Below are 12,607 nucleotides of genomic sequence, written 5' to 3' on the forward strand. Positions count from 1 at the left end.
GCCTAGCTCACAGCAACCTCAAACTCCTGGGCTGAAGCGATCCTCCTGCCTCAGCCTCCCGAGTAGCTGGGACTACAGGCATGCGTCACCATGTCCGGCTAATTTTTTCTATATATTTTTAGTTGTCCAAGCTAATTTCTTTCTATTGTTAGTAGAGACGGGGTCTTGCTCTTGCTCAGGCTGGTCTCGAACTCCTGAGCTCAAACGATCCTCCCACCTCGGCCTCCCAGAGTGTTAGGATTACAGGCGTGAGCCACCGTGCCCAGCCTGGATAATGTATTTTGAGGGTAGTAACTAAGTTAAGTTTGTAACATAGAGCAGGGTTAATTGTCTCCTTTCTAAATACAGAGGAGAGTAATACATCATCTTTACTCTGATTAATCTGGAAGTTTTGTGTGTGTGTGTTTTATCAGGAAAGATAGCTCAGGAGCCTTTTACCCTGAGTGTGCTCATGGAAGGTGAGGCAGAGGGCAGCCTGTATTTACTAGTAATGTTGTTCCTTAAAGCCTCAGCAGAGTGACATTTCCTGTCTCCACCTCTTCCCCTGCCAAGACTCAGTAGCTCACCTCTGTATCTCCTTCAGCATCCAGTCAGAAGTGTCCTTTGAGGGGGCCTATGGGAACCTCAAGCGGCTATATGACAAGGCAGCCAAAATGTACCACCAGCTAAAGAAGTGTGAGACTCGGAAACTCTCTCCCAGCAAAAAGCGGTTAGTGGGGCCTGTGGGAGGGAGGAGGGGGGTCTTCTTGCAGTTGGTGCAATAAGACCACAGGGACTCTGGAGCCATTCAGCATTTACTTTGGGCTCCTTTCATTTCAGATGTAAAGACATTAAGAGGTTGCTGGTGAACTTTATGTACCTGCAAAGCCTCCTGCAGCCCACAAGCAGGTGAGTAGAAGCCTAGAACTGTCTCATGAGCCCCAGCCATAATGGCTCCTTTATTACCATGGAGGGAGTAGACTGTTGAGTTCTGCCCTCATTTGGAAATTCTCTAGCCAATTGGTCTTTCCTTGGCATCCCTCGCGGTTTCACTCAAGGGTTCTCTGCCCATCCTCCTCCCAGCACTTCTCCCTCTGGCACAAAATGGGTGCTTAAGAGATGTTGAAGAGGGAGTGACTGAATGGCAAGCCCACCCAGGTCCCTTCCTGTGTTTTGTCTACTGTGGGGATCAGTCTAGCACTGCCCTTCCCTGCTGCTCTCTCTGAGGTCTCCCTGCAGGATCCCATGGTCTATCCTCTGAATCTTGTATTCTCCACTCTTCTCTCCCAGCCCCCACCACTGACCTCCCCTGTTACTCCTGCCCTTCCATAGCTCCATGGACTCAGAGCTCACCTCACTTTGCCAGTCAGTCCTCGAGGATTTCAACCTCTGTCTCTTCTACCTGCCCTCCTCACCCAACCTCAGCCTGGCCAGTGAGGATGAGGAGGAGTATGAGAGTGGATATGCTTTCCTCCCAGACCTTCTCATCTTTCAAATGGTCATCATCTGCCTTATGGGTGTGCACAGCTTGAAGAGAGCAGGTAACCTTGCCATGTCCCTCTTCTCTCTCCTGGCTTCTGGGATCCTCACTGCCCTTCTCTGCACCTCCTTATTCATCAATGTGCTTCCACAAGCAGTCCCTTCACTACCTGAGTCACTGCCTGGCTATGGGAGCGTAAGGGCCAAGGAGCCCTACCGTAAAGGAGCTCCCAGTGAATGAGCACAGGCCACAGCATGTTCCGTTCCCCCCTCCCCTTACCCCTTCCCACGGACTTGCACACCTTCGGCCAGGACCCAGGCAGAGAGCAGGGTTAGGATATTTAGCCATCATCCAGACAGAATTCAGACCTTGCTGTTGGGAGCACTTAGGCCATTCTGGAAACTTTTCTGGCCAAGCTGTATGTAGAGCAAGATTAGAAGGGAGGCAGGTGGGAGCAGGCTGGGTGTGAAGGTGCTTGTGGTATGGGAAGGAGCCTCAAAGCCAGAAAGGGTCAGACAGGACGAGAGGATATGCTTACCCGAGGGAGCACCAGGTGAGCTGGTACACTGTAGATTACAGGAGGGATAGTAGAGCAGAGACCTAGGAAATTTACTGATAATTTTTACTTAAGAAGAAGCTTTGAGGGGTAGTTGGATCCTTGGAAGAATTGAGAACGGGTGAGCTGGGGTTGGAGTTGATGGTGCCTGCTCCCCATCAGGGCCCTGGGCCCCAGTCCCCTAATGCCTGGCTTTCCTGGCTTCAGGATCCAAGCAGTACAGTGCAGCCATTGCCTTTACCCTGGCCCTCTTTTCTCACCTCGTCAATCATGTCAACATACGACTGCAGGCCGAGCTGGAAGAGGGCGAGAACCCTGTCCCTGCGTTCCAGAGTGATGGCACAGGTGGGAGAGTGGCGGAGGTCATGACTGGGAAGGTTGGCATGGGGCATGGGAACAAGGAAGGGAACACAGACTTGGGCAGAAGTGGTGTTGGAGAGCACGGTCCCGCCTGGAGGCGTCAGCTGTTTGTTCCCTAGGCCCCACCTGACTTTCCTCTTCCACAGATGAACCAGAGTCCAAGGAACCTCTGGAGAAAGAGGAGGAGCCAGATCCTGAGCCACCTCCCTCGGCACCCCAAGCGAGTGAGGGCCGAAAGAGCCGTAAGTTCTCCCGCCTCTCCTGCCTCCGCCGCCGCCGCCACCCACCCAAAGCTGGTGATGACAGTGACCTGAGTGAAGGCTTTGAATCAGACTCGAGCCGTGATTCAGCCCGGGCCAGTGAGGGCTCGGATAGTGGCTCCGATAAGAGTCTTGAAGGTGGGGAAACAGCCTTTGATGCCGAGACAGACTCGGAAATGAACAGCCAGGAGTCCCGATCAGATCTGGAAGATATGGAGGAGGAGGAGGGGACGCGGTCTCCAGCCCTGGAGCCCCCTCGGGCCAGATCAGAGGCTCCCGATTCCCTCAATGGCCCCCTGGGCTCCAGTGAGGCTAGCATTGCCAGCAATCTACAAGCCATGTCCACCCAGATGTTCCAGACCAAGCGCTGCTTCCGACTGGCCCCCACCTTCAGCAACCTGCTCCTCCAGCCCACCACCGAACCTCACGCCGTGGCCAGCCGCAGGCCCTGTGTCAATGGGGATGTGGACAAGCCCTCAGAGCCAGGTATTTGGGTCTCTTCATCTTGCTCTGGTCCACACCTTCATACTATAGGCACTCACCTGAGAGAGATTGCTTCCTCTCTGTGTGAGTGGCCTCTCATCTCTACCCTTGCTGCCGTACCTTTGGCACTCTGCCGTAGTGTAGACCGTGATTTTTTTCCCCGACTATCGCTCTCCTGCTTACATCCTCATTCCCAGATCCCAACCCATTTCTCGGTTTTATTCCCCTCCCGCTCCACCCTGCCTTGTGGGTTTGGAGCTTTCCTCCCCACACAACAATTGCAGCTGCAGTTTCCTCCCCTGTTGCCATCCCAGGTCCCTCCGGGGCTCCTAGAAGCTAGAAAAACCGGCACCTGCCCAGGCAGTTGAATTAGAGTGAGACTTCTCTCCTCAGGATCTTCCCTGCAAAGGAAGTACCCGTTCAGTAGCAGCAACCATTCGTTAAGCCTACTCTATGCCAGGTGCTAGGCTGGATTGTTGTATAGTATTATTTAACTTTCATGGCAACCTTGTGGTAGAAGAGTTATCGTTAAACATTACTTTAAATGCTGTCTTTTACCTCCAAACTTTTTTTTTTTTTCTTTTTTGGTGAGACAGGTCTTGCTCTGTTGCCCAGGCTGGAGTGCAGTGGCGTGATCATAGCTCACAGCAACCTCCAACTCCCAGGCTCAAGTGGTCCTCCTGCCTCAGCCTCCTGAGTAGCTGGGACTACAGGCATGCGCCACCACTCTTGGCTAATTCTTTTATTTTTTTTTCAGAGACAAAGTCTCATTGTGTTGTCCAAACTGGTCTCTGGCTTCTGGGCTCAAGTGATCCTCCCACCTTGGCCTCCCAGAGTGCTGGGATTACAGGCTTGAGCCACACACCCAGCCCCTCCAAACTTTTGTGTGTAGTGCTCCCTGTTTGGAACATACTTTTCCTCCCTTGCCCAAAGCCTGTCACTTGGCTAATTCTTACTTGCCCCCAGATTTTAGCTTAAAAATTAACTTGGTCTAGGACTCCTTCAAAGCTAGGTTAGATTTGCTTCCTGTAGGCTCCTGTGGGTGTCTGCAGCTCTGCAGCCTCCAGCCCTTTTCTACTTTAGTGAGGTTTATTGACTCGTCTGTCTCCCCAGTCAGACTGTGAGCTTCTTGAGGGCAGGACGGAATATGTCTTGTCTATTGCTGTATCCCCAGTACCTAACACAGTGCCTGGCACATGGGTGGGACTTAAGAAATATTGAATGCCTGAATAAATGAAAGAAATGTGGAAGCCGATGCTTGGAGAGGTGAAGTGACCTGCCCAGTGTTCTGACCTACAAAGTAGAAGAGCTAGGAACTCTGTCCCCTTGGGTTTTCTCCCTCTCCTTACAGCTCCTTTCTGTCTGCCCTGCCTGCCAGCACAGAGCAGGCACTTGATAAATGTTAGTTGAATGAATAGCTGTAGACCAACCTCACTTAGCTTGAGTCTGAAAGAATCATATTAAGAGGCTCTAGGCTCTTGGTTTAAAAGCAGTCAGTTAGTGGGCCTGGAAAATTGGGCAAGGGTCTGTAAGCGAATGCCCCACCTCTTTCAAATCAGAATTCCTCTGAAGAGTCCCAGAGTCCAGGCGAGGTGGGGGCATGCTCCTCCCACAGAACTGAGGCCTGTTGCCAAGCACTTGTTAGTTGTTTATCCCAGTTCTCTCTCCTCACCCGCCCCCAGCATCTGAGGAGGGCTCTGAGTCGGAAGGGAGCGAGTCCAGTGGGCGCTCCTGTCGCAATGAGCGCAGCATCCAGGAGAAGCTGCAGGTCCTGATGGCTGAAGGCTTACTTCCCACTGTGAAAGTCTTCCTGGACTGGCTGCGGACCAACCCCGACCTCATCATTGTGTGTGCACAGGTGTGTTAGTCGTCCCCACTGCCCCATCAGGTGCCACAGTGTTGGAGGAGGGGATGAGCCAGGGTGGGGCCTGGGAATCTCCTCAGATGGTCTGATCCGGACAAGAATTGTTGCCAAGCACCTGTCTGTGCTGGGCCCTTACGCTTTTTACAGGGAAGGGTTAGGCGTGACCTTTGTCCTCAGAGAGCCTGTAGCCAGGGAACAGTGTTGTTCTGGTTTATTCTGGTTTGGATCCCCAGTGTCAGGCATAATACCTGCCATTATGAGTAATGCCAATGAAAGTTTGAGTTCGAGGGCTAACCTTGATAGATAAGTACCGAAGAATCCAGAGAAGGGAGAGAGCGTTGAGTAGAGGATAGTGACGGAAGAGATGGCAACGTCTGACAAGGGCTGCGAAGGTGTGCTAGGCAGGGGAACGGCTTAAGGAGTCATACGGCAGGACTGTGGGGTCCGGCCGGCTGCTGTGCAGGCTGGGTGGTGCCGTGGCAGCTTCCTCTTCCTTCTCGGGCCTAGAGTCTCAGTCTTCAGCCTCTAGTTTCTGAGGCATTTATTCAGAGTGGTGTTTTCTTCTAGCAGCACACCTGCCCTGCTGTGGGAGACCCTCTTCCATAAGGGTTGCCCCCTTCCCCAGAGAGTTTGGGTCAGGACCAGGCACTCCCCTGGGTGTGTGTGTGTCTGGTGACAGCTGGTTACTCAATCGTTAGTCATGGAGGGAGGTGTGGTGAAGATGGAGATGCTGGGTCACATTCCCAGAAGAGGTGCCCAGTATGGGCGTGTGGAGGGCTGAAGGGAAAGGTTTCTGCTAGACATGGAGAAGCCACCTCGTCCAGCACTCTAGCTTTTCCCACTGCCAACATCCAGAAAGTCCTTCTTATGGTCTCACTGCCTTCTCCTTTTGTGAAGCGTTCGGTGGTGAAGAACTTCAGCAAGCCTCTGTGGTCCCCCTTGTTCGTGCGTCACAGGACCAGCCTTCCATTTTCTAAGTCTTCATGAGTTCTGTGACCTCTTTTGTTAATTTTTTTTTTTTTTTTTTGGTCAGATCTCTCTAGGCCTCTGAACGTAGCCCCAGGTCTCCCAGTGTGGTGCTTTTCTTGCTCACAGCGTTCTCCAACACTGCCCCTGGCTGAAGGCCTCCTCTTCCCTCTCTCTCCCCAGAGCTCTCAAAGTTTGTGGAACCGCTTGTCTGTGTTGCTGAATCTGTTGCCATCTGCTGGCGAACTCCAGGAGTCTGGTGAGTGGGTCCCTGGCACCACCCTCTCATCCCCTCTTCCTTTTTGACCCCTCTAAGCCCATCCCCCTCCCGCTAACCTGGCCCTTGGGTAAGGAGGTTAATGGGATTCACTGCCCAGCTTCCCCAGCACACAGCGGTCATTGTGCAGTCTGGGCCTCTCCGGTTTCCCACCCCTACACTGACCCACTGTGGGCAGGTAGCCTGGTCTGCAAGGGAGTGTGCTCCCTGGGGAAGGTAGCGGGGTGGGCAAGGGCAGAGTGAGAGGAACCTGGGAGCCGGGCCCAGGCACTGCTGTCGCACTGATGCCTGTGGTCACTGAGAATTGACTTTGACCTCCAGAGCTCATCTGTCTGGTTCATCCCCTCCTGCCACCTTCCAGCTAGAAAACTCTACCTGCTCCTACCTCCTGAGACTCAGGAAGGGCTATTCACTCCCCCAGAGCCCTCAATTTCATTTCCATCCCCATAAGAGTGTCCCTTCCGTCAGGGAGCCCTCCTGTTATGCGCTATCCTTGTCCTTCCACCTCCTTGCCCTATCCTAGAGTTCTGCCTCACTGGCTCTTTTATATCCGTCTCTCCTTCCCTCCTTATCTCTCCCCTGCTTCTATCCTAGGGGTATGTCCTGTCTCCTCGGCCTGATAATTTCCAGGAAGGGCTGTGTCCCTCTGACTGGGACCTTCCACAGGGCAGATGATCTGATTTGTCCTTTTTCTACCCAGGCCTGGCCTTGTGTCCTGAGGTCCAAGATCTTCTTGAAGGTTGTGAACTGCCTGACCTCCCTTCTAGCCTGCTGCTCCCAGAGGACATGGCGCTTCGTAACCTGCCCCCGCTCCGGGCTGCTCACAGACGCTTTAACTTCGATACGGATCGGCCCCTGGTCAGCGCGTTAGAGGAGGTGAGGTGTCATTTCTCATGCCACGAGCCCTGTTAGTCATACACAGAAGCAAAGCAGGAGCTCTGGGCTAGGCAGGGAGGGGCAAGACATCCCTTCACCCAGACAGGAGAGTGTCCCTGGGACTACAGGCTGGGCATCCTTCTTCATTCAGTGCCGTTTTAGCTCACTTCCCTTCCCTTGGCAGGATGTCCTTCCGAAGGTCTGTTGTTGGTAGTTTCTGCTTTTGTAGAACAACCCTCCCTTCTCCCGCCTTCTGTAGAGGACAGAACAAGTTAATTATTAGGGCTTTGAAACCTTTACCAGTCTCTTTTCTAACTCTGGGCCCAGCCTTCTCTGAGCTGAACATCATTCAGAGAAAGTTAGAACTGCAATGGAACGCGCTGCCCACTTAGTCCAGCAGCTTTCACCCTTGAGTCTGTCACTACATGGGCCGTGTGGGGGCAGCAGAGGGAAGCCAAGCAGACAGGCCACCCAGTGTCTTCCCCTGACACACACACACCCTGGCTGTTCCCTCTCCAGTCAGAGCAGCTTGGCTGGAGTCTGTGTTTTTCTTCCAAGTTTCAAATATTTTATTATTCATACAGTATGAAGTTTTCTAAAGATCCCACAACATGATGTATCATGCAGAAGAAAAACATTCAACATAAACCACCCTATCCGCTACCCACCCCCACATACAAACTAAAAAAAAGAAGAAGAGAAGAAAAAAACCCTCATATCCCAGTAAGGAAATAATGTTTGCACTATTTTTCTGTAATGCCAGCCAAGATATGCACAAGCAAGAGAAATAGAAAGCATTTGCTAAAATATTTGTAACAAATACTTATGTACAAAAAATTCACAAAAGATTAGTTCGCCTTTGAAGCAGAGCACATGGCAATTGACACTGGAACAGATGAAACCACTGGCTGGGATCGTAAGCCACGTACTGATCCAGAGGAAGAAAGTTACGTGTAGTGGAGATTTTCAGTTTGAATGTTAACATTCCCAAAGTCTGGCAACATTATCTTTTAAAATTATGTAAACAAGAGGTACATTTTAAATGAATCTACACGCAAAACTCTATGTCATACAGGGACACCAAGCACCGGGATTTTTCTGTCACAGACAGAGCCCATGATGTGCAGCACTCAGCTGAAGGAACAGGGGTGGCAGGCAGGTGTGCTCATTTAAGATTCATTCACCTTGATTCAACCTGCCCTTTTCCCCTCATGATTATAAAACCAGTTTTTATAGAAAAACTATGTAGGGAAAGACAGTTCCGTCATACAAAGCTAACCAAAATGTTTTTCTTCCAGCCAGTAGTGCCCTTGCAGAAAAGGGAAGGGATAACACCAAGCAGTAGAACATGATACACTACTTTTATATCACACAAGTTTATTAAGTTATCATACGTTACCAATTACATGGACACATCAAGGAAAAACCATCATGCATTCTCTATGCCTTACGGTAAGGAGAGGTATAAGTTTGAATAGAATTTTGTTCTTCTGTGACATATAATTAGCAAGACTTCTCCCACTTAAATCACAAATATATGTGGGTGTTTAGATACATACATACACATTAAATATCACCAGATTTTTAGATTTGCCGCAAGTCTTTTGAAACACAGAAGGGAAATTCATGGTTCAAACATGAGTTTAATGACAAATTATTTACCCATGTAATGAAACAAATGGATGTCCTAAGCAGTCGCATGATTACTTTGGGTGTTCTTCATTAAGTAATGCATACAGTAAATCATGATTGCGTAAGATAGCTTCTGGCCTTTGTGTATAAAATCACAACCGGTAACTTACATTTACTCAGGGACATTTAGTAAATGGGATGGCTCCTAGTTACAAAGTAACAGAATGAAGCAGCCATAAGCACTGTGTAGTCTTTTTTTTTTTTTTTTTTTTTTTTTTTAGACAGAGTCTCACTCTACTGCCCTGAGTAGAGTGCCATGGTGTCAGCCTAGCTCACAGCAACCTCAAACTCTTGGGCTAAGGCGATCCTCCTGCCTCAGCCTCCCGAGCAGCTGGGACTACAGGCATGTGCCACCATGCCCGACTAATTTTTTCTATATATTTTTAGTTGTCTGTCTAATTTCTTTCTATTTTTAGTAGAGACGGGGTCTTGCTCTTGCTCAGGCTGGTCTCGAACTCCTGAGCTCAAAGGATCCGCCCACCTCGGCCTCCCAGAGTGCTAGGATTACAGGCATGAGCCACCGCGCCCGGCCTAGTCTGTTTTATATTTTAAGGTTCTAGGTATGATTTTTATTTGAGGGGGAAGAATGGTTTTACTGACTGCAAAAATCAGTTGGGAAATGTTGATTAGTTCAGTCTCCTTATTTGACATGTGAGGAGTTGAGACCTAGAGGAGGGAGGTGGTGTTAGAGCCCAGGTCGCCTCACTTCCAGCCCAGTGCCCTTTCCCGCTCTTCTCAGCCTGACTCCTGATTCCCTGTCCTAGGATCCTCCTTGCCCTGTCTGCTTACTCCTTTTCTGGCAGCTAGAGGCTCTGGGCCACAGTGCTCCTCTTTCCCACCCCACAGACACTTTTCAAGGAGCCCTTGTTGCTGAGGTGGCTGGGCCAGCATGGAGGTGGGAGGGGGAGGGAGTCCTGGCAGGGTGGGCCCAGGGGGCCCTGCTCAGCTGGGCTGCACTCGTGTCTCCCCGCAGGCAGTGGTGCGCATCTGCTGCATCCGCAGCTTCGGTCACTTCATTTCCCGTCTGCAAGGCAGCATCCTGCAGTTCAACCCAGAGGTCGGCATCTTCGTCAGCATCGCCCAGTCTGAGCAGGAGAGCCTGTTGCAGCAGGCCCAGGCACAGTTCCGCATGGTGAGTCAGGCCTCCCCCTCCCTGTCAGCTCTGCTCCCCCTGGGCTCACTGAGAAACCAGGGTAAGAGGCTCAGGCACATTGGTGGTCTTCACCTGAAGAACGTGGTGAGAGGGGTTGGGGAAACTGAAACTAGGGAGAGGGGAGGGGAGGTTGGGCTTCCAGAAGGAGGCCGAGAGGGACCGAGGGATGGAGCTGATAGCCAGGGAGTGAGAGGTGCTTTGAACAGAGGCTGTGTGGCTCAGGACCTGCACCCAGACTGACTTGGGGTTGAGGGCCCTCTCTGTTACCTCTTTTTTCTTTTTTGAGACAGAATCTCCCTCTGTTGCCTTGGGCTAGAGTGCCGTGGCGTCAGCCTAGCTCACAGCAACCTCAAACTCCTGGGCTCAAGCGATCCTCCTGCCTCAGCCTCCCAAGTAGCTGAGACTACAGGCATGCGCCACCATGCCCGGCTAATTTTTTCTATATGTTTTTAGCTGTCCAGCTAATTTCTTTCTATTTTTTTAGTAGAGACGGGGTCTCACTCTTACTCAGGCTGGTCTTGAACTCCTGAGCTCAAACAATCCGCCTGCCTCGGCCTCCCAGAGTGCTAGGATTACAGGCGTGAGCCACCACACCCAGCCTCTCTGTCACCTCTTACTCTGTGAATTGAGCAGGTCACTTGACCTTACTAAGCCAGTTTCCTTATCGGCTGTGTGGGGGAAAAACAGATTCAACCTTATGGGGTTTTTGTGAAGATGGAATGATGGTGCGTATAAAGTACCTTGCAGTGTCTTACAGAGCGTGCGTTGCTCGGCAAACATCCCTTCCCCTTCCCTTCGGATAACGACTGAGGACTGGAAGGGAGTGGAGAGCTCTCAGTATCAGGCGTGGTGCTGAAACCCTCCCGTCCCAGACATGATCCCATCCCACGGGGGCCCCAAAGAATAGGAAGTGGCCTGTGTTACCTCTTCCATTCAGTAATTCATTCCACAAATACTACTGAGAGTCTGCTTTGTGTCAGACACGTCGATATTGTAGGCACTGGTGTTATAGCAGTGAACAAGACAGTCCTTTCTCTTGTGGGGCTAATACTTCGTGAGCAACGATCCGGTTTCCACAGTGGGGCCTGCACAGCCCTGGGCATGTTGTCCTGCCCGAGCAAGGTGGCACCAGTACATTTGGGGTGTTAGTGTCTGGCACAGGAGGTACGGCCCCCGTGCCTCAGCAAGCCGCAGAGTTTCTTCTTCATCCCAAGCCAGTCCTCTCCGCGACATTCTTTCTTCCCCTCAGCCCCAGGCCAGCAGCTTCCCCACCCTCTGAGCCCCCTTTCCTGCGGACATTCTGCTTAGCTGGGAGGGGATGTAGGCTTTGCAAAAACTCCCTTCCTTGCCGTCTTAAAAACAAGCACATTTTATTAAAAAAGAAAGCTTTTGTGTTAAGGCTTTTATTGCTATTGCATAGGGGAAAACAGGGGGTTACAAAAATAATCATGGGGAAGTTACACAGTTTCAAAAAATGTTAAGAGTTTTCACAGGCATTTCCTTTAGCCTAAAGCTCCTGAGGACTCCTGAGGGGAGGGAGTACCTGAGCCCCTCGCATGTGGTGCTGGACTTGCAGGCTCCGTTGCCTGCAGGGTCTGCCTCTTAAGCCACAGACTTCTATCCCAAGGGGTTTATCCCCCAAGCAACAGAAGTGTTGTTGTCATGCTGCCATCCCTTGTCATTTACTAGAGCTTTCTGTGTGCAAAGCCTGGTCTGCATGTGACATCTCATGTAACCCTTGCAGCGGCCCTATGAAGTAGGTGTTGGCATCCTCATTTTATGGATGAGAAAATGTAGAAAGACAAAGGAACATTCCCAAGATCATAAAGGTATAGTCGGTGGTAGAGCCAGGCTCTGGAGGTGGACAAGCCTGCGTTCTCATCCTGGCTGTTCTATGCTGCTTTAGAGACTTAGCTTCTCTGTAGGCTGGACAGACACCAGGAGCCGCAGCACACTCTCACAGGGGCTCCAGTGTCTGCCTGGTTTGGGGACTTCTCTTTCCTGATGGGACCTCTGAAGGTAAGTTTTGCCTCTGAGGAACACGTAGGCCCACATCTGTTTGAACTGTTGGGCTGGTGATATCAGAGCCTCCTGGTCCGGGTGGATGCCACTCACCTGTATTAGTTCTCTGGCGGGGCGGGGGAGCTTACCCAAGTGCCCCCAGCCCCCTCACTTGAACATGAGGTTTCACAGTTACAATTTTAGCCTAAAAGTAAGACTCACAAGCATGACTGCTGCAGTGGGAAAGAGGGCAATTTGTCCACAATGCTCTCCTTCCTTGCCAGTCCGCCCACAAGGCCCGTAAGGAAATGGCTTTCACTTGGGCTCTGGTCTGCTTCCATTCCTTCCTTCCTCTGCCAGGGTTTCTCATAGGGACACTATTGGTGTTTTAGGCAGGACAATTCTTTGTTACAGGACTCTTCAGGGGGTGAGGATGGATCTTGCATAACTCTAATGTAAAAATTATCAAAACTAAGAAATTAGGCTCAGTACAATACTATTTATTAACTATTGACTTTATTAATATTTCACTAGGAGGCTGAGCACGGTGGCTCATGCCTGTAATCCTAGCACTCTGGGAGGCTGAGGTGGGAGGATCGCTTGAACTCAGCTTAAGACCAGCCTGAGCAAAAGCGAGACCCCATCTATACTAAAAATAGA

The 12,607-nt window shown here is 51.0% G+C and overlaps 1 protein-coding gene across 1 annotated transcript in view; it reads left to right on the top strand.

The window, feature by feature from the left end:
* SMG5 (SMG5 nonsense mediated mRNA decay factor) overlaps positions 1–12,607 on the top strand; it is a 29,348-nt gene that overhangs the window by 10,930 nt on the left and 5,811 nt on the right. Inside the window, exons 8-16 of the mRNA XM_012658598.1 lie at positions 584–709; positions 820–888; positions 1,312–1,520; positions 2,223–2,360; positions 2,522–3,121; positions 4,801–4,976; positions 6,132–6,207; positions 6,926–7,101; positions 9,767–9,925. Of these exons, the coding sequence (XP_012514052.1) occupies positions 584–709; positions 820–888; positions 1,312–1,520; positions 2,223–2,360; positions 2,522–3,121; positions 4,801–4,976; positions 6,132–6,207; positions 6,926–7,101; positions 9,767–9,925 (1,729 nt within the window). The remainder of the gene's footprint in view (positions 1–583; positions 710–819; positions 889–1,311; positions 1,521–2,222; positions 2,361–2,521; positions 3,122–4,800; positions 4,977–6,131; positions 6,208–6,925; positions 7,102–9,766; positions 9,926–12,607) is intronic.

This window comes from Propithecus coquereli, unplaced genomic scaffold (genome assembly GCF_000956105.1).
Source record: "Propithecus coquereli isolate 6110/MARCELLA unplaced genomic scaffold, Pcoq_1.0 Scaffold59, whole genome shotgun sequence".
Classification (NCBI taxonomy): domain Eukaryota; kingdom Metazoa; phylum Chordata; class Mammalia; order Primates; family Indriidae; genus Propithecus; species Propithecus coquereli.